This window comes from Pagrus major, chromosome 8 (genome assembly GCF_040436345.1).
Source record: "Pagrus major chromosome 8, Pma_NU_1.0".
NCBI classification, from domain to species: Eukaryota; Metazoa; Chordata; class Actinopteri; order Spariformes; family Sparidae; genus Pagrus; species Pagrus major.
Window position 1 is genome coordinate 1,348,464 of NC_133222.1, and position 23,705 is coordinate 1,372,168.

General features: G+C 45.0%; 2 protein-coding genes across 2 annotated transcripts in view; both read left to right on the forward strand.

Moving 5' to 3' along the window:
- LOC141001750 (sperm axonemal maintenance protein CFAP97D1) overlaps positions 1–1,959 on the forward strand; it is a 3,636-nt gene extending 1,677 nt beyond the window's left edge. Inside the window, exons 4-5 of the mRNA XM_073472913.1 lie at positions 1,258–1,441; positions 1,717–1,959. Coding sequence (XP_073329014.1) covers positions 1,258–1,441; positions 1,717–1,815 — 283 coding nt within the window. The 3' untranslated portion in view covers positions 1,816–1,959. The remainder of the gene's footprint in view (positions 1–1,257; positions 1,442–1,716) is intronic.
- A 6,011-nt stretch (positions 1,960–7,970) lies between these two features.
- Positions 7,971–23,705, forward strand: part of itga11b (integrin, alpha 11b) — a 30,341-nt gene continuing 14,606 nt past the window's right edge. The window contains exons 1-10 of the mRNA XM_073472418.1: positions 7,971–8,025; positions 15,766–15,877; positions 19,004–19,113; positions 19,229–19,320; positions 19,869–19,983; positions 20,110–20,237; positions 20,875–21,023; positions 21,098–21,242; positions 21,868–22,033; positions 22,387–22,457. Coding sequence (XP_073328519.1) covers positions 7,971–8,025; positions 15,766–15,877; positions 19,004–19,113; positions 19,229–19,320; positions 19,869–19,983; positions 20,110–20,237; positions 20,875–21,023; positions 21,098–21,242; positions 21,868–22,033; positions 22,387–22,457 — 1,143 coding nt within the window. The remainder of the gene's footprint in view (positions 8,026–15,765; positions 15,878–19,003; positions 19,114–19,228; positions 19,321–19,868; positions 19,984–20,109; positions 20,238–20,874; positions 21,024–21,097; positions 21,243–21,867; positions 22,034–22,386; positions 22,458–23,705) is intronic.

Genomic DNA, 23,705 nt, shown 5'->3' on the forward strand with positions numbered 1-23,705 from the left:
ATGTGATGTCATATCCTCTAATATCCTCTTTTTATGTGATTTGTTGTGATATCGTGTCTGTCATCTTATGTCCTGTTACATCATGTTATGTCCTTATATGTCATGTCCTGTCATTTCATGTCGTTCATGCTCTGTGATCCTTTTGTGTCATATAGTTTATTGTTCATTCAGGTTCCCATTAGCGTCTGTATCAGCGGCTGCTTCTCTTCCTGGGGTCCATATAAGATTAATAAAACACCGACAGCACACAGACAATAAAAGAGACAAACACAAACACAGACCGAGTTTATCCAGAAATTACATGATTAACATCAGAATAATCCAAATATTAGATAACTCTAACAATGCATGTGCAGAGCTTATCAAACTACTTAGGTAAGAACAATCCCACCGGCTCACGGCTCTGTGATGACTGAGTGTTTTCTGCCCTGTGCTCTTGTGTCATGTCTCGTATACTATGTCAAGTTTTTTGCCATGTCAGAAATATTATGCTCTTATTTCCTATTAAAATAGAAGTAGGTACAGTACAACCTTAAAAAACACCTGATATATTTACATGTATTTCACTGAGGTCTTTAACATTGCTATGATGATGCCAGCGTGCCTTGTTGGACCTTTCAATAATTGATGTGACCAGTCCTGCTCTGTTACGGTGTTGAATTATTGATCTGTATGTGGATGTGTGATGGTGGCGACAGTCTCTGGTATTTATCTGCTCTCACATAGGAGATGTAAAATCTTTAATCCTGACAGGAGCTGTAAAGCTTCTCTGAGATCTTTTGTTCTGTGATTCACAGTAAACAGAAGCTGCTACAGCCAGGAGCAAAACTGTGACGCTCAAAACGATGAGTGATTAATGAGCAAAAGAAAGTCATTGCTAATATACTCTCACGGTGCTGAGTCAGCATGCTTTCAGTCCACCTGCCATGACTTCAGACACATCCAGCAGGGACAGAGCGACGTGATCGTCCATGTAGAGTCGTGTTTGTGTCTCTTTTAGCTCTGTGTTTGGTCTCCACCAACTTCTGAGCAGCAGACAGGATGCGTTCAGGCACAGTATTCAGTGCAGGTCAATCACGCTTGGCACCGCTCAGAGCTGCAACAACTAGTCGATTAAGTGATTAGTTGATTGAAAGATAATTAGTTGCCAACTATTTTGATAATCGATTAATCGTTTCAGTCGATTTTCAAATCATAAACATGTATCTACGTGTCATGTCCGCCCTTCACTCGTCTTCTTCTGCGTTTCCTCCTCAGTCTGAATGCCGACAAAAGGAGGGAGGAGCTTCTACTGGTCAGCCGTCAGAATCAGGCCATCTACCAGCGAATCACGTCTCGCCAGTCAGAGTACCGCCGGCAGCTGTGGTTGGATGACTGGGAGAGGGCGGAGCATCGGCGGGACGATATTTCCCGATATCCCCGAGGGCTCGCACAGAAACAGGTGAGTCCAAGAACTGAAATATGTGACAATATTACTATTTCCTCACAAAATGCTCCTCAGAGTGTCAGAAAGCAGCGAGAACCACTTATGAAAGGTTTAGGTGAGATGACTGGACGCTGACGCAGCTCCAGCAGATTAACAACATGCAGTGAATCGGTCCTCGACCACAGCACCTCTTCACCAGCCTGACTGTTGTGTGTCAGCCATGGTTGTTAACTCAGGATGAACCCTGAAGCAGAGGACGTACGATCAGTGTTGCATGTTTGTGTCTGCAGAAGTCGCACAGGAAGGTGAAGTTTGCAGCCGTGGAGGGCAGCGAGAGGTCGACGAGCTGCAGCAACACCGACACCGACCGGACCGACAGAGACACCTGAAGCACCAACAAACACACTGGGACGGCTGGCTCAGACAAACAGGCCTCGGCTGCTGCTTTAGTAAAAAATCATCCTCAATTTGATCCTCAATTTGTCAAGTGTGGTTCAAACACAGAGTTTAACCTCGGCAGACGCTCTCTTACGTGCAGAACTTGCCTGAGAAACGTCGTGTTTTTAAGTTTTCTTTAGTGTCAAACTAATGACTGAATTTTACATTTTTGAGTGAACTGTTCCTTTAAGGATTTAAGAATAAAACTATATCCCTCCATATTTTATCTATCTGACAACATCCAATGACGCACGCTGTGAAGCTCCAGTGTGTCTGGTTTAGTGACATCTAATGGTCAGTGTGCAGATTGCAACCAACTGAACACCCCTCGTCTCACCCTCCCCTCGGTGGCTGATAATACACGAAAGTCTCTCTGTAGAGTCAGTGATGGTTCTTCATGTTTCTATAGTGGTAGATAGAAACATGAAGGTGATTAAACACTGATGAAAACATTATGATGAATATTATCTTATGTTTCTGACAGTGGATCCGACACACTGGACCTTTAATGCCTCACGTCTTGTCGTCTTTTGGGTCTATTGGTGTTTTTTTTTATGTCTCGTTCTCTGTGAATTATCCTGATTTAAATCAAATAAAAAGCTTCTGGATCATTGATTTTGAATCAAACCTCCTTCACATCCTGATCTCTGGAGCCACTGTATAACCACTGCTGAATCTGATCTGATCCTCCTGGGAAACAATCATTATTTCAGACTGCGTATCTGAGAGAGTGACCTGAAACTCTGAAAGACATCATTACACAAGCCAGCAGCTCTCGTCTACTCTGCTGTTTCCTCCACTAGGTGGCATCAACTCCACGTCTCTGCTCTTTGGTGCCTCCTCTGAAGCTGAGACTGAGACGAGGAGAGAGAAGAGACTAAGGACTGCTTTTTATTAAAGGAGCAGTCTGTAGTTTTGTTGAAGAAATGTTGATGAGCAGAGAAAGATCTTCATTGGCTGATTTTAAACAAACTAAATAATCAAACTCTCTTTGTTTTCATGACTGAATAAACTGAGTTAATAAACTGACCTTAAAGGACAACACACTTTATCTGACAATCTCTGAGAACAGCTTGTTTTTTCCCGGTATGAAGAAGAGTGTCATCCCTCTGCTCATCTTGTTTCTATGATCAGAAACCGATTAAACAAGAAAGCCAAAAAAACATGCTGAAAGTTGTGCAGAGACACAAAACACAGTCCTGTGTACTGTCGTGTCCCGCTCACAACATTTGACATCTCAGCTCAGGAAATACTTTTTAAATCAGTATTTCTCCAGCCAGTAATAAACCACAGTCAGTTTTATCCCTCATCATGTCCGAGCGAGTACATTCATAATTTAATGATAATTTCTGATTGTCTCTGTGCTGCCAGGATGACAGAGGTAAAATATCAGTATGTGGAGTAAATGTACGTGCAGTGGAAAAGCCCTTTAACGCTGTCAGTCTGTCCTGATGCCGAGCTCGGCTGGAAGCCTCCTCGGGCCAGGACACCGGGCCATCTGGGAACAGTTAGCCAGCGTCTGTGACTGTAAACCAGAGCAGCTCCCCCGGCACCAAACACTGCATTAACAACAGTTATTCTATTCTGTTCAAAGCTGAAATCAAAGAGAGCTCCTGCACCAGAAATAAAGATATACGTGTTCGGTCCATACGTGTGAATCTGTCGCATGCGTTCTCTGAAACATAACGAAGCTGAGCAGACAACAGTGCTGTTGGTTTATTGGAGAGCGGCCGTCCTTCCCTGTTTTACAACGTTTCACTTTATTAAGATCAGAGGAGCAGCACTCAGACCTGCTCCAGCTTTATTACTGCTGGGTTTTACACAACATGCAGACTGGAGGACAAACCACTGCAGGAACAATACGCCAACTACGAGCTAACGCCAGCGACAATCTGTGTCCCAGACAGAGAACACGGGGCTGAAATAGGATGTTATTAGAAAGTACGCCCCCTCAATGCAATGCACTCCATGATGGCAGTTGACCCCACAGCTGGACGATACACCCTGCAAGACCACAAATACTGGACCCCAGAGGTCCTGTGTCAGAACCATGTCACATCCACAGTGAGGCCTCCACGGATCAGACTTGTTCTGGGAGGACCCAGCGCTGTTTGATCCAACGTACAAGGTCAATTATTCGTCATTACACAACGCAGGGTTACGTAACGAAATGAAAGCTTGTAAACTCCGTCACGCTACACAAAGTATACAACAATGCAGTTATTTATATACAAAAACACATGGTGCATCTGATCGGTGTATGTGCTGGCTGGAAGCTGATGAAGGAAGTGGGAGCAGGTGTGCAGGTGTGTGTGGAGATCAGGTGATAAGAGGAAGGATAAGTTAGCCTCGAGGGACAGCAAGATCACATGAAATACAGCCGAAGGCATCAGTGGGATGATGTTCTGTAGTCTGACAGTCTCCATCCACACACATTTAAAGATCCAATGAATACAAGTTTCAATTTCTGCATCATAGTTTTATTATCACATCATTTCCCCACAGACTGTTTAAAGGAACACTTCACCCCCATGCTGATGAAAGTCTGAAGTAGCATAAAATGTCTCCACAAAGCTCTTCTGGTGTAATCCAAGTGTCCAGAAGCCCCGAGATTACAAATTGTTTTGAAAAGACGTTATTTACACCCTTGAAGAGCAGTCGGAGGGCTGCATGCTAACACTAGCTTAGCAGCTACAGAGAAGATTTCGGCTTTAAAAAGGGTGTAAATACAGAAAGATAATGACTGGATTTTCACTTTTGGGTGGACTGATATGTCCTGATATGTTGTCATATGCTGCTGGAGTAAAGAAAGTGTCATTTTCAGGACTGAACGTTGACAGATGATCTGTTTTTTGCTGCTCAGATCATTCGTTTATCTTTTATTACATCTATTTCTTCTGTCTTTATGAACACCTCAGTGTTTCTACAAACAGCTCCCGGCTCTGAGGAAGCAAAGTTTAAACCCTCTGAGACGGACAGATGTTTCGCTCTCTCTATTTGTGTCGCCTGTGATGAACTCATGAGTCCAAAGTGTTATTTTTCCAATAATTCAGAGCTTGTTTAGTGTCAGGAAATGAAACGTCTCTGTTCAGACGTTCATTGCAGCCGTATTTTCAGTCTGCAGTGCAGTTATTTGTTTTGTGGTTGGGATGATCTCAGAGCAGTTTATTCTCTTGGCTGTGATGGTTTTCTGTCTGTTTCTGTTTTTGTGCTGTCGTGATTCAGTTCGTCTCTCTTCATCTTGTTTGGTTGTTTTTGTCTGAGTAATGTGACGATAATCACAGACGACAGGAATTTAAATGTTTCACTTTGGCTGTTCATTAAAAATCAGAAATGTTTCATGTTTTGTTCAAATACTTAAATTTTTTAATGGTTACATAAAAAACCCTCCTTTTTACCAGACGCCATCAGACTAATTCCAGACTAACCTGGTCATGACTGGCTCCTCTCGCTGAAATCTGTCCAATCAGGTCAGTTTGCAGCATTTGGAAGTGAAACACCAGCTGAGGACACAGAGGTCTTCATTCACATTCACTTTAAAATGGTCAACTTGGATTTAACTGAGGAAAAGTTACACCCATTCATTTGGTGTCACATATATGAGAGTAGTTTTGATAAGTGAATATATGGATTTCATAAATTCTTTCAAGAGCATTTACCTGCTCAACAACACAGTTAGTTACATTACAGACATGTGGGCTGTTAATGCTGTCAGATGGTTCATGGTTTGCCACCAAAAATACTTGGTTAGATGTTTGAAAAGATCCTACTCAGCGCGTTGGGAGTGAGAACAAGCTGAGACGTCAGGCCAAATGAACTGTGATGCATTCACTGACTGTTGTATGAACTGAGGTGCATTGGAAGGGTGATGGGATCACTTAGTTTTGGGTGAAAAGTGGAGCAACTACAAAGTGATTCATTCTGTGACTGTGTCCATCACAGCTCGTCTTCTGTAAATTTAAAATGAAGCCATTTGATTGGCTACATGGTAACAAGTTCTCCGCCTCTGTAGACGGAGAACCAAAGATATAAATGCAAAGACAGGAGGCACAGCAGTATACATTTCTTTGAGATTTTTCCTCAAAGGTGAACACGTGGTGCACAGACATAAAACATGACGTCTATTTTCAGACTTCAAATGGCCGACATGTGCCGGAGCGCCTGGACGTGACGTCAGGTTGTATGTTTGACCACAGGAAGAGGAAACAGGCGTCAAACTCAACTGAGATCACTGACTGTTTTTAACTTTCCTGTGAGAAGTGGACTTGGTCCGGTCCCACCTGTCCGTCCATCGGTCTGTCTGTATGTGCGGTACGTATGTTGGACAGTAGCAGCGTGTCGTGTTCACTGGCTGACCCTCAGGCTCATTTAAAGGCTGTTTTACCGTCTGTTTCACTTTAACTTTGCTGCTTTGACTCGGAGTTTCCACTTGTTATTTCCAGCAGCCTGCTGCCGCCCAGCTCACAGACTGCACCGTCTTTTTATTGACAGGGAGGGAACGTGTGTGTGTGTGTGTGTGTCTGTGTGTGTGTGTGTGTGTGTGTGTGGTACTCACATTGTGGGGACAATAACGTGTTGCCACAGTGTTGGGACTGGTCCATTCGTTTGAGTCTTTCTGTTCACACACTCTCAGCAGTCTTCTGTCATATTGATCATGACGTGTTTGCACTGGTTTACTGCTTTAATTGATTATTTCCATTTCTACATTTTGGAGGCAGCTAATGTACTTTTACTCCACTACATTTGTTGGATAACTGTAGTTACTTGTTACATGCTGCATCAGAGCCAAAGTAACAAACTGTGATTCTGTTAAAAATATTATATAATATCAGAAAAAATATTGTTAAAACTGATTCGAAAATCAGTTCAGACATGATAAAAAGAATGTAGCAATAACAGGTTAAAACAAGCAGCAACTGCAAAACATTAGAGAAAATCAAACAGACAAAGAAAGAAATAGAATAAAAGAATACGAACAAATATAACAGCAATATGAACGACTTGTAATAAAAGCATTTCAGCATCATTCTGGGTTAATTTGGTGGGCCAATTTTTGCAAATTCATAAAATGATAAAAATAAGTTTTTGTGACTTTGTTAAAATGGCTGATAAAATTAAGATCTGAATCTAAAATCACTCTGAGATGTTACATGTATCTCAGTTTGTTTGGACAAGCTAGCAAATGCTATCACACGTTTCTCTCTTTCTGCATCTGGAACTACAAGTAGGATTTCTGTTTCCTTTTAAAAAAAAATGTGCTCATCCAGTTGATTATGTCAGTGAACAGGTAAACAGAGCATGCAGAGGTGATGGTCTAAAGACACAGATATATAAAGTTGTGTATCATCAGCATAACAAAATAATTCCTTTTGTCAGTTACGACCGGTGTAAAACAGTCAAGGACTGCGGCCGTAATGTTTTAATGTTATCTTTACTTTTACTCACGCAGGACTTCTGGGTGCTGTAAACAACGCTGTGCTCAGGTGACTGAAGTGATGCATCCTCGCTTCGACCAGCTGAGACATTGAACCGACATCAGGTCGTACCTGTCAGATCTGGAGAAAAGTCTGTCGATGTTTGTACGAACGGTGTTTGTTGTCATTATCAAAATGATTTTATCTTCATTTATATTGTTTTTTATTTTAATTTTATTGTCTGTTTTTACTGAAAAGCACTTTGTTTGTTTTTTGAGGTGCTGTATAAATAAAGTTATTGTTATTCCTTTGAATGCTTCATGCAGCGATTCTCAGCACTCTCTCCAGGATTATTGGACAGATGTTAACATCTGGTCACAGGCATTTCCTGTTTGTGCACCGATCGGGACATTAAAGCTCCTGTTTTGAAAAGGGAAGGTGAAGTTAACGGCTCTTTAAAAAGCAGAGATCTCTGTGTGAGTGTGTGTGTGTGTGTGTGTGTGTGTGTGTGTGTGTGTGTGCACAGGAGGAGGTGTGTTTACTGTGCTCCTCCTCCTCCTCCTCCTCCTCCTCCTCCTCCTCCTCCTCCTCCTCCTCGTCCTCTCTCCTTCATCAGAGCAGCAGAGTTAAGAATCAACCCACCAACACACACACACACTCACACTCTGTCTGTCTGTTTTTCAAACACACTCATGGATTATCACCACCTTCTTCTTCTGCTGCTGTGGACCTGCAGCTTCCTGCCAGGTGAGCCAGCGAGCGAGCGAGAGAGAGAGAGAGAGAGAGAGAGAGAGAGAGAGAGAGAGAGAGAGAGAGAGAGGGGCAGGTAACAGGTGTTGCTGATGGAGAGTTTGAAGCCTTTAAAGTGGAGCTCCTTATTGGAAACCACATGTTACCATGGCAACATATTGATTACAGTATAGAGGGGACAGGTCAGGTGCACCACAGAAAGAAATAAAATGTTCAGATTTATTTTGAACTCATCTTCCTCCTGGTAGTCCAGCTCGCTGTTACTCTGGTGACACGCTGCCCCTATTTGATGGAGTATGAATGCAACAGGTGGGCAAATCTTACGTATTGCACCTTTAACCTTTTGATTTCCAGGACGGTTTCACGTTTCTTTTTGAAAACTCAATTTTTCTACCAAAACATCAAAGCAAATATTCATTTCATTCATCTAGTTTCTGGATTTAATCTCTTATTTTGACGCTGCACGCTTCTTCAGAGTTTCAACTTGCTCCCTAACAGCATCTACAGTTTCACTTACAAACGTTCGAACACAAAAATGTGACGCTGAGTGTTTCTGAAATCTGAGTTTTCTTCTGTGCATGTGTTTTATTTCCATGCAGGGATCTTTGAAGCAGAGCGTTTATGAGCGTCTATAAGACATTTACACGACTCTCCAAACCTCTACAAGCCTTTCTAGTAGGAGCTTACAACTAACTTTGATTTGAGGAGCCTCTGTCATCAATACTAGTGGACTCAGAAGTTGTTTTGTGTTTGAGGTTTAAAGCAGATGGAGAAAAACTGCTGAGTAACAAATGTTTCTTTCAGAGCGGTTGTTCAGATCAGTGAATATTTTAGAAAGAGAAGGCTCTGGTAGCGTTCTCCTGAGGCTACAATCAACAGTGAGTGTTGGACAGAAAACAAAAAAAAGTGTTGGACAAAAGTAAACAGCTTGTCTTGCTCGTCTCAAGCTTTCAGCATGGTTTCAATAATATTCTCAGATGTGGCTCAAAGTGTAAAGTGTGTCCTGGTGGGTTGTGCTGGAGGACAGTTGATGTTCGTCCTCTGAGGAGCAGGAAGCAGCCGTGTCCTGGGGGAAAGTTCTGGGTGTGTTTGACCCGACCTTCCACCCGACCTCCTCCGTGTGCCAACTACTTCTCCTGACTTCCTCCATTGCTGCAATAATTACTACATCCACTAGAGGTCACCACCAAAATAGAAGCATTAATATGGGTCATAATAAGCTGCTTTCAAAGGCGACCTAGGTCAGTATAAGTACTGTACATAACAGCCCAGCCTGTCATCTACGACAGGTATCACATTGAGGCCCAGTGTTCACACAGCCTTTTTTTCTGAGCGCCAACATCTTTTTTCAGTCGTTCCCAGCGAGGAGCGAGCGTCTGCAGCAGCTGGCGGCCGTCCAGAGAAACGCTGCAGCCCATTTTTGTGCGACTGCTCCCAGCGCTTCGGATTATAAAAAACTTCAACTTCTCAGAAGTGGAGAGTTTATTTCAGTGAAAGAACGACACTGACGGCGTTTCACTCTTCTCTCAGCTGACTTCAATCAGAGTTTGTTCTGATTGGTTGAAGCTTGTGATAGATGGATGCTTCATCCAATCACCTGCTGAGTGTTTTTTAAAAGTGTCTGCCCTTTTCTGAACCTTTCCAGAAGATGTTGTGAACAAAACATCTGTTACGTCGGGATAGGCTTTATTTTCTTCTTAAATAAGATGATTTAAGTCTTTGTACAGTTTGATAATGACCCGATGGTGGCAGGAGAAAACATCTGGGCAGATCACCACAGTTATTGTGAATCTCCCTCATGGAGCTGTAAATATCACACCTATATGATGCTGATATGAGTTACCTGGATGACAGGGTTTGGACGAACACTAACGTCCTGATGTTTAACGAGTTTTGCTGACAGAGCAACACTGAGCACATTTACAGGTCAGAAACATTTCGTCCCAGCGGATGAGGTCAGAAACGTTTTTCTGTTTCACTCTGATTAAATTGTATTTCCATACATTGAAGCTGGAGCGTTATGATCCCTGTGGCTCCTTAATTGAATTTATGTGGAGGTTGGTGCGATGGCTGCGAGGCTGTGGATGTTTCCCTCGAGCTTCGGCCTGCAGCTCGGTGAGCTCTCGCTGCGAGGTGATGGGTTTTTCACCCGGAACTCAGAGGCTGAAATGGTTTTTACAGCCCGTTGTGGCTTTTAGGCTGATCGTTAAACTCACGCAGCAACACATCAGTCATGATGTTGTTGTTGTTGCCTGTTAGTCTGCGGTTGGTAACAGCACACAGGAAGGCATCGAGCACCACCTGCTTTATTCAAGATTAAACACACGAGCTTCATCTGCTGCCGATATGATTGTTTCATACCTGTTTGCACCTCTATGATGTCCCAGTTCCAGATGTGTCCCTGCAGGTTTTGTCTTTAAATGGGCTCAAAAGCTGTCCTGTGACGTGTTGAATGTTTCTCTTGTGTTAAACTCCACCCATGTGGCAGTGCACCGCTACAAAACAAACCATAATAGAAATAAGACCTGGGCGAGTGCTGCTGCCAGCTTCAGCTGCACTTCATAGTAACCACAGACATGCGTGATGGTTTTATTTTGTCTGTAACGAAGAAGCAGCGCTGCCTCAGGGACGCTCTGATCAATTTGATGCATAAAAAAGTTTTATATAACTAAAGAAAATAAAAACAGTTCCTTTCAGACAGAATGTACGCTGGATGATGATCAGGCCGATCCCTGATACGTGTCGTCTTATGTAAGAAGAAACTCGCACACCAAGCTCCATTCAAAAAATCCAGAATTTAATGTCCTTCCTGGAAGAGACATTTACACTGCAGAATGTGACTCATTTAAATTAAACACATATGTTATCCACAAAATTACAGTTTTCCTCAGTGAAATCTTGACTTGTGTTATTTGCTCCCTCGTGGTGTTAATGAAACGGTAACGCTGAGTATTTTGACAGTTCATTTTTGAAAGAGAAGGAGTTGCTGACAAAATAATCTCACCATGAGCTCCATTAATATAATAACATAATTGTGACATAATAATAATAGCAGTTCTGGAGCTTTTGATCATATCACAAACACTGAATATGAATGAAGCTGTGATTAAAAGCTGTGTGAGTGGAAGATATGTCAGATGAACGCTGCCTGATCGATCATGTGCATGCTGAATTTAAGATCTGCAACTAAGGATTTAAAAAACTCTCCTCAGTGGTACTGGATGTATTTTGTAACCCGGTTGATTAACAAGACAACTTTAAATATGCAAGTTTGTTAAGGGAGTTTGGCATGTGATGTGTTTGGGCAGATGACACCAGTTCTGCCTGCTGCTTCTGCTCTAACACAAAGGTGACATGTCAGTCAATATTTCACAGACCGTCAGGGTTACGACCTCTGACCTCAGAGAGGTGAGGGCTTATCTGGCTGCGGTCAATATGGCTGCAGTGATGCTGAGCCAATAGAGGCGTCTGCCCGCCTGCTGGAGGAAGTGACACAGACAGCGTTTGGCTGCGAGCCGCCTGACAACAGCACAGCTCACTAAATCACTCCCATCTTTGACCTGATTAGAATTATTTCCCACTGCTGCATCTGATTTGAAAACTGGAGGTTTTGCAAAAACAGCACAGACTTTGTTTCCCTTCTAACAGAAAATATTCTCTTGGTTGCTGCAGTAGCTGGAGCTGGATATTAATCTGTTTTCTGTTATGACAGCAGCTAACACATCTGGAAAAATCAGCTAAGTACGAACACATACACAAACAACACAGTCACAAAGCCTCCTCGGCTGTGTAAAAAAATTATAAAAATGCACCATCAGAGCCAGCGAGGATCATCCAAATCAGTCAAATCATCCAGTGGCAGCGACAGGAGACTGTCAGACTTGGATCTGGATCCGGTGTCTCTGCTGTGCCAAGTCTCTCTCCGTTCTTTCGCCAACAGCTCCGATAAATCGAGTTGGTCCTTGGCTCGACTCTGACAGGAGCGGATTCCTCTCAGCCGTGAGGAAACAAACGCACCTCAAAGGCCGAGACAATTCACCCATCAATCCTCTCTTTTCCAGTGTCTTTTATTTTTGCCCTCAGCAGCCAAATTCATCGCTGGCAAACAGTCTCACAGCACGCAGAGTTTTTCCGAGCGCTGTGCTCATTTACACAGCTGGAGGAATTGAACCGGAGCGCTCAGAGGAAATACCTCCACACACAGGGAAAGACCACAAAGGTCACAGGGTCATGGTGGAGTCTCAGGGTCACCGGCTGGTAGAGACAGCACATGGTCAGAGACGGCACGGCTCATTTCCACAAAAACCTCAGCAGATCATCAAATCTGATCCATTTCTTCTTCTTCTTCTTCTTCTTCGTGGATGAGTGATGATCATTTTTAATATAGTGACTTATCTTTAGGTTAGATGAGATTACGGGGGAGGAAGATGAGACGCAGGATGAGAGGAGAGCAGAAACAGATGAAACAAGATAACTCAAGATGACAAAAAATGAAATGAGATGAGAAGAGTTGAGCTGAGATAAAACATGAACACGTAAATATGAAAGATTAAATAAAATGAGATTAGAAGAACTCAACTGAACGGTTCAGCTAGCAGATAGACTAACGCCTCAGTGGGGTGAATATTCATGCCACACATCGTTAGAAAGCTTAAATGCTTCGATTCGATTCATGCAAACCACTTCAAGATTAAACCACATCAGCCAGGTACAATCAACAAACAAGATAGCAGAGAAACACGTATTTAACAACTCACTGATGAAGCGTCTGGGTGTTAAAGTGCATCAGAAGCTGTCTTCTTTTATTCCCAAACGTCCAATAAATCCATTTCAGTGAAACATTCAGTCCAAAACACAGTATTCATACATAAATGGTGACGAACTGCCATCATGGAGGCTTTTTCATGCTTTCATCTGTGAAAAAACTCCACTATTAGAAAGCAAAACACCTTTAAACTGCACCTGCAAGTTACCTAAGATGGCCACCAAACTCTGACCTGTTGATTGACAGCTCGTTTGACCAGTCAGGAGCTTCTACGCCCGCCCTGTGGCCTGCAACAGCCAACGAGTGCTCGGGAAGACAGGAGACCCACCCTCTCTTCTTTCCTTTCTCTCCTGAGCTACTCACAAGCCAGACACTGGATGATTGACGCATCACGTAGCCAATGAGATTTCAGATCTAACAATATACAGTTTGTATGGGCTCTTTAAAGGCTATTTTACCAGCACATTGTGTAAATAAGGAAATAAAGAGCTGTAATGAGTTTTTACTCCTGTTGCTCTGAGACGAGGTGCTGTGAGGTCACTAAATGGCATTTTTCTTGCCGGGCGCATGGAAATTAAATCAGAAAAATCATGTGTTGAATGTTCATTTTCAGTGATATTATCAAATTTGAACTTGGACCATCTTCCAGGACCCATCACAGGATTTTAGTAGATGAGATTAAATTAATCTGTAAACATAGTAAACTCGTAATGTCACCTAATGGTTTGAATGAAGCTCGAGGTGGGTGGTTGCCATCTTGGCAGAAGTGGACAGAGAGGTGCAGCATGGGTGAGCCTTGATAGTTAAACCAACCCGACTAGCTGGAAGCGAGAGGCTGACGCTAGGCAGACTCGCTACCTTTGAGCTGTAATCTGACCTTCATCTCTCCAGTTTAAATCAAGCCAGTGACAGACTGAAGAGCAAAGTGAAGGACGGGTTCATAGTGAAGCAATCTAAACGTGGATAGTGTCGTTTCTCTACCGCCATCACACCGTGACACCAGGGTTTACTGCAGAGTGAGAAGGTAAAGCCAAACAGAACATGATCAATAACAGTTCACATTCACTCCAGTAATGGACGACTGATCATAATCACAGATATGAAAAAAAAAACATACAGATTTCTATAATAAGTAAACACGTGTCTGTACACAGCTGCTCTTATTCTGGAGGCAGTGACACAGTTTCTGGAGAGCTGCCGAGCTGAAGAGAAAGAAGCTGGAATAGTTGGACGGTCACCGGCTCTGAGCACAAAACCACTTCTGTCCAAATCTGTTTTTTTGATTTGTCTCTCCACGAAAAACAAAGTCAGTCTAATGATGTGATAGAGGAAGAATTACTTTCTCAGAGTCTATTTAATATTTGTGTCCCTGCTCATTCGTGTGATTCAGGATGAAATCATCTGTTTCTTCCTTTTTCCAGTTTCTCAGTTTCCTGTCGTGGAAAATAAAACGCAGTGACGTCATTTTTCATCGTCCGTTATAATCTCGTCTTTTTGTCAGAGTTGGCAGCGTCACAGGAGGAGGACAGAGGAGGAGGAGGAGGAGGAGGAGGAGGAGGAGGAGGACAGAGGAGGAGGAGGAGGAGGAGGAGGAGGAGGAGGAGGAGGACAGAGGAGGAGAAGGAGGAAGGTGGTGCATGAGGAGGACAGAGGAGGAGGGTGCAGGAGGAGTAGGGAGGAGAAGGAGGGTGGTGCATGGAGGACAGAGGAGGAGGAGGAGGAGGAGGGAGGAGGAGGAGGAGGAGGAGGAGGAGGAGGACAGAGGAGGAGGAGGAGGAGGGTGCAGGAGGAGTAGGGAGGAGAAGGAGGGTGGTGCATGGAGGACAGAGGAGGAGGAGGAGGAGGAGGAGGAGGAGGGTGCAGGAGGAGGAGGGAGGAGAAGGAGGAGGAGGGTGCAGGAGGACGACAGAGGAGGAGGAAGAGGGTGCAGGCGGAGGAGGGAGGAGAAGGAGGGTGGTGCGGGAGGAGGAGGAGGGTGCAGGAGGAGGATGGAGGAGAAGGACGAAGAGGGTGCAGGAGGAGGACAGAGGAGGAGGAGGAGGAGGGTGTAGGAGGAGGAGGGAGGAGAAGGAGGAGGAGGGTACAGGAGGACGACAGAGGAGGAGGAGGAGGGTGCAGGCGGAGGAGGGAGGAGAAGGAGGAGGAGGGTGCAGGAGGATGAGGGAGGAGAAAGAGGGTGGTGCATGAGGAGGACAGAGGAGGAGGAGGAGGAGGAGGAGGAGGATGCAGGAGGAGGAGGGTGCAGTAGAAGGACAGAGGAGGAGGAGGAGGAGGAGGAGGAGGAGGAGGGTGCAGGCGGAGGAGGGAGGAGAAGGAGGAGGAGAGTGCAGGAGGAGGAGGGAGGAGAAAGAGGGTGGTGCATGAGGAGGACAGAGGAGGGAGGAGAAGGAGGAGGAGGGTGCAGGAGAAGGAGGAAGGAGAAAGAGGGTGGTGCATGAGGAGGACAGAGGAGGAGGAGGAGGAGGGTGCAGGAGGAGGAGAGAGGAGAAAGAGAGTGGTGCATGAGGAGGAGAAGGAGGAGGAGGAGGAGGACGAGGGTGCAGGAGAAGGAGGGAGGAGAAGGAGGACAGAGGAGGAGGAGGAGGCTGGTGCAGGAGGAGGGCAGAGGAGGAGGAGGAGAAGGAGGGAGGAGAAGGAGGACAGAGGAGGAGGAGGAGGAGCAGGAGGAGGAGGAGGAGGAGGAGGAGGGTGCAGTGAAGGGTTTCTGATGACAGTGAGGGACACGTCCACGTCTCTGCTTCAGGTGTCCTCAGTGTCAGTTTCCTGGTTTGAGAAGAGCAGACTGAAGTTTCAGATGAACCTGCAGCTCCTGATGTTCAGAGTCTGTAACTGTCACACCTCAATAAAAACCTTTATTTGTCTCTAAACACTGAAAAGAGATTAAAGCTCTGGATGTTGATGAAGCTTTTCTCTGAGGACTGACGTTGTGTTCGACTGTTCATGATGAGTCAGCTTCTTCTTCTGTGTTTCAGATCTTCAGCTCTGCTTCAACTTCGACACAAAAAACTTCAAGATCTTCACCGGATCCAAAGAAAACCAGTTTGGTTACACGGTCCAGCAGCACGAGGCAGGAGGACGCCAGTGGTGAGAATCCCAGTTCATCTACAGAAACCAGTCTGTACTGGTCTGTCTACTCTCTTTTCCCAGAAGCTTCAGGTAAAGACGGAGCTGTAATGTCTGTCGGGTTTAAATGAGATGAATTGAGGATTTATTGAACGCTGTGGCCCGTCAGAACCAAAGTTCCATGTCGATAAACCTTCGCCTCGGAAATGTTTCCAGGAAAGTTGGTTGTTGGTTTGTGTGCGTCAGTGAATCATGTTGGAATGACACATTTTCCACCTTTGTGTCTGATAAATGGAGCATATCTGAGGAGCGGAGCGGGCTGATATTTATAGCTCTCTCTGCTATAAATTAGGATTTCATAATCTCGACCTGATCCTATGGACACATAGCTTTTTATTTCTCATGCGCTCACGTGTTCCTGTACAGTTTGTCCTTGGCTCTGCGTCCGTCTGCTGCGAGTGTTCGTCTCATCTCAAACCTCCAGCTGCTTGTTTCTGAGATGAGATGAAGTGAGATAAGATTATTCATCCAGTCATCAGGAGACTTTAATGTCTACAAGCAGTAAGATAGCGAGCAGCAGCCGGCAAACAGGTGTGTGTGTGTGTGTGTGTGTGTGTGTGTGTGTGTGTGTGTGTGTGTGTGTGTGTGTGCTGTCGTTTCTTTTTCCATCCAAAAGAAAGTACATTTCCCTCCATTCAGGAGTCAGATAAAGATTTTCAGTACATTAATGTGGATGTCTGCACCTCAGCTCACAGCTACCTGTCACTCAAAGAGGCCACACCCCCTTATTAATATGTATAACTTTAAGCCTTAATATCATTTGAAGCAGTGAGTTATATAAAAGTTGTGATGAAGGGATGAATTATCTACAGAAACCAGCTGTGAACGTGTTTAGTTCGGCTGCTCTTCTGGTACTTCAGTGTTGGCTTCATTTCCAGCCCCTGATGTTGCTGCTTGTGTTTAATGATCGTGCATAAATAAATACGCAGTGTAAACAAATTACTTCACTCAGCATAAGGTTTTATTAGTTCTTTATCTACGATCACAGAATCCTGCAGTTTGTTTCAAACCTCAAACAAACCAAAGCCGAGACCCCAAAGTCTGACTGATGTCCACTGATGTTCACGTCCAGGGACGTCTAACTAGTCTGACCTGGTGATCACGTCACATTGTCTTCATTTAAAGAGCAGCAGGCTGCCGCTGATAAAACCAGCAGATCAAACCTGAGTCTGGGAGTCAGACAGCAGCCGTGCGTCTGTGGCTGCAGGTGAGATCGTGCAACATTCCCGCTCCTCTCATTCTGTTTTTATCCGGGAACATTTGAGCCGTGATGAAAACCTCGCAGTCTTCCAGGATTACAAAATCTCTCTCCTTTGAAGTCGCAGGTAAATAAGTGGAAAGTATTTGCGTTTGTCTCGCGAGCAGCTTCTCCTGCGTCCTGAGGCAAAGCGGTGGGATCTGGAAACTATGTGTTGTGGTTTGTTATTCCCCAGCCTCCCTCTGGGAAGCCCATCACTCCACAGTGTGTGTTTGTGTGTGTGTGTGTTATTAAAGGGGGGATTTGACGTCGTTACTCTGCAGAGTTGTTTTTCGACACAGCCTGGTGACATTTCAGGTGTTTGGCTGATGTTGTTATCCAGACGGTGGAATAATCCGTCTCTGTTCTCAGGAATATTACTCGCTCCCATAAATCCATCGGGGTCCTGTGACCTTTGACCTCCATACTCCTTAAAATGGGTTTGATGACTTTTGTTGCTAGTTTATTTGCAGATTGGTGCATCAGAGTCAAAGTAGTTCATTTTTAAATGAATTTAGTTTATTGGCAAAAAACAAAACAAAAAGCAGAGTCTGGTAATGGAAACGTTGGATCTGACACGATGTCTTTACTTCTCCTCCAGTATGACTTCTGGTACTTCTGACATCACTGGTTTTACACAACTGAGCAATAACGACCCGACCTTTCCCCTGAACTTTACCTTAAACCTCATGTAATCTTTAACCTTTTAATATCTCATATAATATTTACATTCCCCTGTTACCATGGACAACAGCCACAGGAAGAAAAAATAAATAAAGTCATGGAAAACTTTACCAGAACTGAAGTCGACCTCCGTGTTGAGCTGTGTGTGTGTGTGTGTGTGTGTGTGTGTGTGTGTGTGTGTGTGTGTGTGTGTGTCAAACCCGTTGACCTGTGTTGACCTCTGAGGTCAAACCTCCAGCGGTCATGTTTGCTGAGCGACTGTTTGTGTGGCCTGTCAGCCTCCATGCTGTGTGTGTGTGTTTATGTCTGAGTGTGTTTGGTCTGCTTTGGGTTTTTGACACACCTGTCCTGAGACACACTGACACACCTGTCCTGAGACAAACTGACGATGAGACAGATACCTACACTGTGTCTAACACTGGAGGTTTGATGGATGCCATCACAGAAGAAGAAAGTCTGTGTCTACTCCTCAAAAGAGAAAACTCTCCATCTTAGGGAAGAATATCGTCTTTCTCCAGCTTCATATAAAACCCACAGCAGATTGATGCAGGCCTGCAGCACAATAACTTCTCGGCAGGTGTAGTTCAGAGGTTTTAGGCACCTGCTGAGGAAACGATCACCATGATGGGATGATGTCAGAGGATCAGAGGATCAGCCTCTGTCTGCTGCTGCAGGCTGCAGGATGTGGACTCTGTCTGTTTGGGATGTGGTTTGTCACTGTTTGATGTGGACGGCAGACACATTAGCAGATTGGAGGTTAGCGCTCTACTATGGCATCTCCTCTGGTATGTGACTCAGCCCTCTTCCCAGAACCGCCGTCCAGGCCACATGTGGTGGTGTTTAGTCCAGTTTACTCTAACAAGCCGCTCGCTGCGTTTAACACGACCGCCGCTCATCGCCACAGAAACAGCTGCTCAATGTTTTACATTTAATGCAGAGTTCACAAGAAGGTACTGAGGACCGATGACTCGCTCTCTACATCTCACAAAGTTTGTAAAGTTTCTCCTCATGCAACTATTATTAAAATGACATGTTTTGTTAAGGGAGTCTGGTGAGCTGTCCATCGCTTTGGATGGATGTTGATACCAGGTGTGAACAGGGCCTGTGTGTGTGTGTGTGTGTGTGTGTGTGTGTGTGTGTGTGTGTGTGGGTGGGTGTGCCTCCAGGTTGCTGGTTGGAGCTCCCTTTGAATCGACGGGGAAGCAGCAGACTGGTGATGTGTTCAGATGTCCGCTGGATACCAGAAACTCTGCAAACTGCAGCCGGCTCCACCTGGGTGAGCAACATGGCCGACATGTGACACACCAGGTGTTTCTAGTGAAATAAGGAAATGAATGATTTGCATTAAGACCTGACCGTGTAACGTTTTCCTGTGACGTGTTTTTAATCAGGAAAACTTTCTCTGGACAACGTGTCTGAGAGGAAAGACAAGATGAGGCTGGGAATGACGCTGACCTCCAACCCGAAGGACAGCAGCTTCGTGGTGAGACACAGGACACACAACTACCTCCTCATCCACTCAGCTTCACTCAGATGATCCCAACAAACCATCTTTCAAACTGGAGTCATAAGTCCACAGATGTGTCCTGACTGTTTGACTAATGAAGGTTTCTTGCCGACAGAATCATCAGAATTATTAAAAAACGGTGAAGATGACCCCACGACTGCTCCGTGTCTGACTGATGTCACAGAAAACATAGAAACAAACTGAAAAGATTTTCTGTTTTTTTTAATTTTAGACAAAAACATCAACAACAACATACATAAAAATGTGCTTCATGCTGCTCACATGTTATTGCATATCACAGTGTGTAACAGGTGGTTCTGCAGAATGAGTACTTTTACCTTTGATTCTTTATTTTGCTGATAATACTTTATGACTTTTACTGAAGTACAACTGTGAACTTGGGACTTTAACACTGCCGTTCAGTGTGGTGTTACTGCTGGTGGATTCTTCTTCACTCTGTCTCGGGTGTATTTCACGTACTTGTGTCCTCGGAGGTGTTTTTCATTCATGCTGTGTGTCCTCAGACCTGTGGTCCGCTCTGGTCTCATGAATGTGGAAGCTCCCTGTACAGCACGGGAATCTGCTCCAGAGTCGGCCGAAACTTCAGACTGTCCCACACCATCGCCCCCGCCCTGCAGAGTAATCACTACACATCCATCCATCCATCCATCCATCCATCCATCCATCCATCCATCCATCCATCCATCCATCCATCCTGTACTCCTGTCATCCTGTCCTGAACCCATCTTGTTCTTTATCTCGCAGGGTGTGAGACGTTCATGGACATCGTGATCGTTCTGGATGGTTCTAACTCCATCTACCCCTGGTACGAGGTCCAGGACTTCCTCATCAACATCCTGCACAAGTTCTACATCGGCCCAGGTCAGACGCAGGTCGGTTCATCGCGTCAGAGGCTTTGAATTCTTTGGCAAGATGCTCACAAAATGTGAAGATATTAAATAAAACCACAGACTGTGAGCTGCTGGCAGCTTCCAGCCCTGAAAACGCTGCTCGTTGGTAAAATTTCACTCACATTTCTCAACAATGTACATGAAAGTGGGGCTGCAGCTGCCAGTGAGGACGAAGGTCATGACTCCATTTAAAGCTGCTCACGTCTCAACACACATCTTTGTGTCGCTCGATGGCACATTAGGTAGGAAGGGTTAGATGTTAGGTTACGTCTGGACACAGCGTTGGAGGTGGACCTTCATCATCCATATGAAATCGACTTCCCGGCTATGAAAACACCTGGATCTTCCGTGTTGTGCGGCCCATAGAGCGTGCGCACTAGACACTGCTGGCTAACTTCCAGTTTAGCGCCCAGTTAACTTGAATGGGGACACAATAATTTAATCATATGGCTCATCTAGGCTTTCCATATTTTATTGGGCTGAATGGATCAAGTCATGATAAAGAAACGAGTCATGTCCCCCCTGGCTGACGGAGGAGGAGTCTGAGCAGGTGTTAGTCGGTCAGTGGTGTGGTGAGACCTTCAGGTGCAGGATCTCTGAGCTATGCTGTGTTCTGCAGGTGGGCGTTGTTCAGTATGGCTCCACGGTGGTCCATGAGTTCAGTCTGGGTGAGTACCAGACAGTGGAGGAGGTGGTGGAGGCCGCCAGGAGCATCGACCAGCGGGGTGGCGAGGAGACGAGGACGGCCCTGGGCATCAACGTGGCGAGGTACGACACAAACTGATACTCCCCGTTAGTAATTAACCCCTGACAGGTTCCCTCACACACAGTCTGCCCTGCAGGTCAGAGGCCTTCAAGCGCGGCGGCCGGCCCGGCGCTCAGAAGGTGATGATCGTGATCACAGACGGAGAATCTCACGACAGTCCACATCTGCTGCAGGCTGTCGCTGACAGCGAGAGAGACAACGTCACCATGTACGCCATCGCTGTGAGTCTTTACACCCCCGACCCAGCCTGACTTCCTGTCCGGTCCTGATTCAGCTTCCTGTTCTGGAGAGTTTGGACCTCCTTCTTTACCTGCAACCTAAAGTGTTTTGTTCCTGTGATGCTTTATTTCAAGGTCCTTGTTATAAGAGTTAGTTAATAAGTGATGAGGCTTCATAAATCATCTTATAAATGTTAATAACAGAATAATTAACACACTGATTGTTTTATTATAAGACGATTATAATCACAACGAAGCAACTTGTGCTATTGAAGTAAAGGCAAAAACTATAAAACTAATCAGCTGTTAACAAGTGCATAACAAAGCACTTATTAATCTTAATAACACGCTGGTTTTGCTGTAGATTTGGTAGCTGCATAAATCTTAGTTAACTATTAATGAATGCATAATAACCTATGTATTAACCTTATTAAACCACAACAAAAGCTGAGTAAAGGTTAAACAATGATGTAATAGGTGAGTTAGTTCAACTCAGTGAATGTGTTTGTAATGTTTAAACACTTTAAAACAAATTACGTTACTTCCTGTCCTCCTCAAGCACGAATTGTAAAACCACTTTAATCTTTTCTGGACTTGGTCCTGACTGTTTCCTCTGCGTCTCCTGCAGGTTTTGGGTTATTACAACCGTCGGGGAATCAACCCTGAGGCCTTCCTGAAGGAGATCAAGTTCATCGCCAGCGACCCGGATGAGAAGCACTTCTTCAACGTGACGGACGAGTCGGCGCTGAAGGACATCGTGGACGCGCTGGGAGAGAGGATTTTCTCTCTGGAAGGTCAGCTGACCCTCAGCATGTTAAGTCTCTGTTGATTGGTTGAAGCTATCATGATGCTGCTGGAACAGAGCGTTTAGCCGTCTTTCAGCTCATTGTTTTGGTTTTACGACCCAAAATGTTATGTTTTTGTTCTGACTCAACATGAGTATTTTACTTGGTATCGCCACGTTTACTGAAGGAAAAGATCTGAGTACGTCTTCCACCACCGTCAGCTGTACAGAAACCAAAGTCAAGACGCTGCCGTCTGCACAGAGCTGCGACCCGGCCTGTTGAGTCTCAGTGAGATCAGCAGTACCGGCGCCACTTGTGATGCTTAAATGAGCTTCAACTGGCATTCTGGTTCTGTTTTGCAGGAACCAGCAGTCAGGGTCGAGGGTTCGGTCTGCAGATGGCTCAGGCTGGTTTCTCCTCACATTTAGTCAAAGTAAGTCACTCACATGCATTTTTATTTCTTTATACATTATTCTTTCAGTTCAGTTTACAGAGATTATCTGTGTTAAAGAAGCATTTGTGAGATGAGGCGGGAAGTTTAGTGTAAAACAAAAAAATGAACATTTACCTATTTTCCTTTTAAACAGAAAAATCCAACCGTCCACCGTCTGAGTTCAAGTTTCTCTCTGACTGAACTCAGACGAGCTTCATGTCCTCGTTAACTCATCGTCAAACACACTTCATTCAAACTGGACCCAACTGAACCACAGTCACCAGAACACTGTTGGTTTGTCTCCACAGTCACCTCTGGTTCGGTCCAAATAAATCCTCAGTTCACAGAGTAACGTGAAAATATTCTGTCTCTCTCTCTGTCTCTCTATGTCCTCTCCTGTCTCTCTCTGTCCTCTCTCTGTCCTCTCTCTGTCCTCTCCTGTCTCTCTCTCTGTCCTCTCTCTGTCTCTCTCTCTGTCCTCTCCTGTCTCTCTCTCTGTCCTCTCTCTGTCTCTCTCTCTGTCCTCTCTCTGTCTCTCTCTCTGTCCTCTCCTGTCTCTCTCCCTGTCCTCTCTCTGTCCTCTCCTATCTCTCTCTCTGTCCTCTCCTGTCTCTCTCTCTGTCCTCTCTCTGTCCTCTCTCTGTCTCTCTCCCTGTCCTCTCTCTGTCCTCTCTCTGTCCTCTCCTGTCTCTCTCTCTGTCTCTCTCTCTGTCTCTCTCTCTGTCCTCTCCTGTCTCTCTCCCTGTCCTCTCTCTGTCCTCTCCTATCTCTCTCTCTGTCCTCTCCTGTCTCTCTCTCCGTCCTCTCTCTGTCCTCTCCTATCTCTCTCTCTGTCCTCTCTCTGTCTCTCTCTCTGTCTCTCTCTGTCCTCTCCTGCCGTGTCTTCTCGTCCCCGGAGTCATAGTCCTGGTCAGAGTTGCTGTAAATCACCTCTGTACTGTGTCCTCTGTCTTCACACTGAACTCCGTCCCAGGCTGGTGTCAGGATGTGTTTGCTGTGAGGCTGCTGAGCCCGATGCTCGCAGCGACTCCCTCTGTGATCTGAAGTCTCGGTCCAGACCAACTGTAGAACCACTGGCTCCAAGGCCAACTGAGCCACGAGCTAATTAGCCGGCTGCAGTGAGCAACAGTCAAGTAAAGTGATCCTGATGATGAATCTGACTTTTGGATCACTTCCTGTGTGCAGATCTGCTGCAGAGCTTTAGATTAGTTATATCACACAGATGACTGCAGATGTTTTAACAGACAG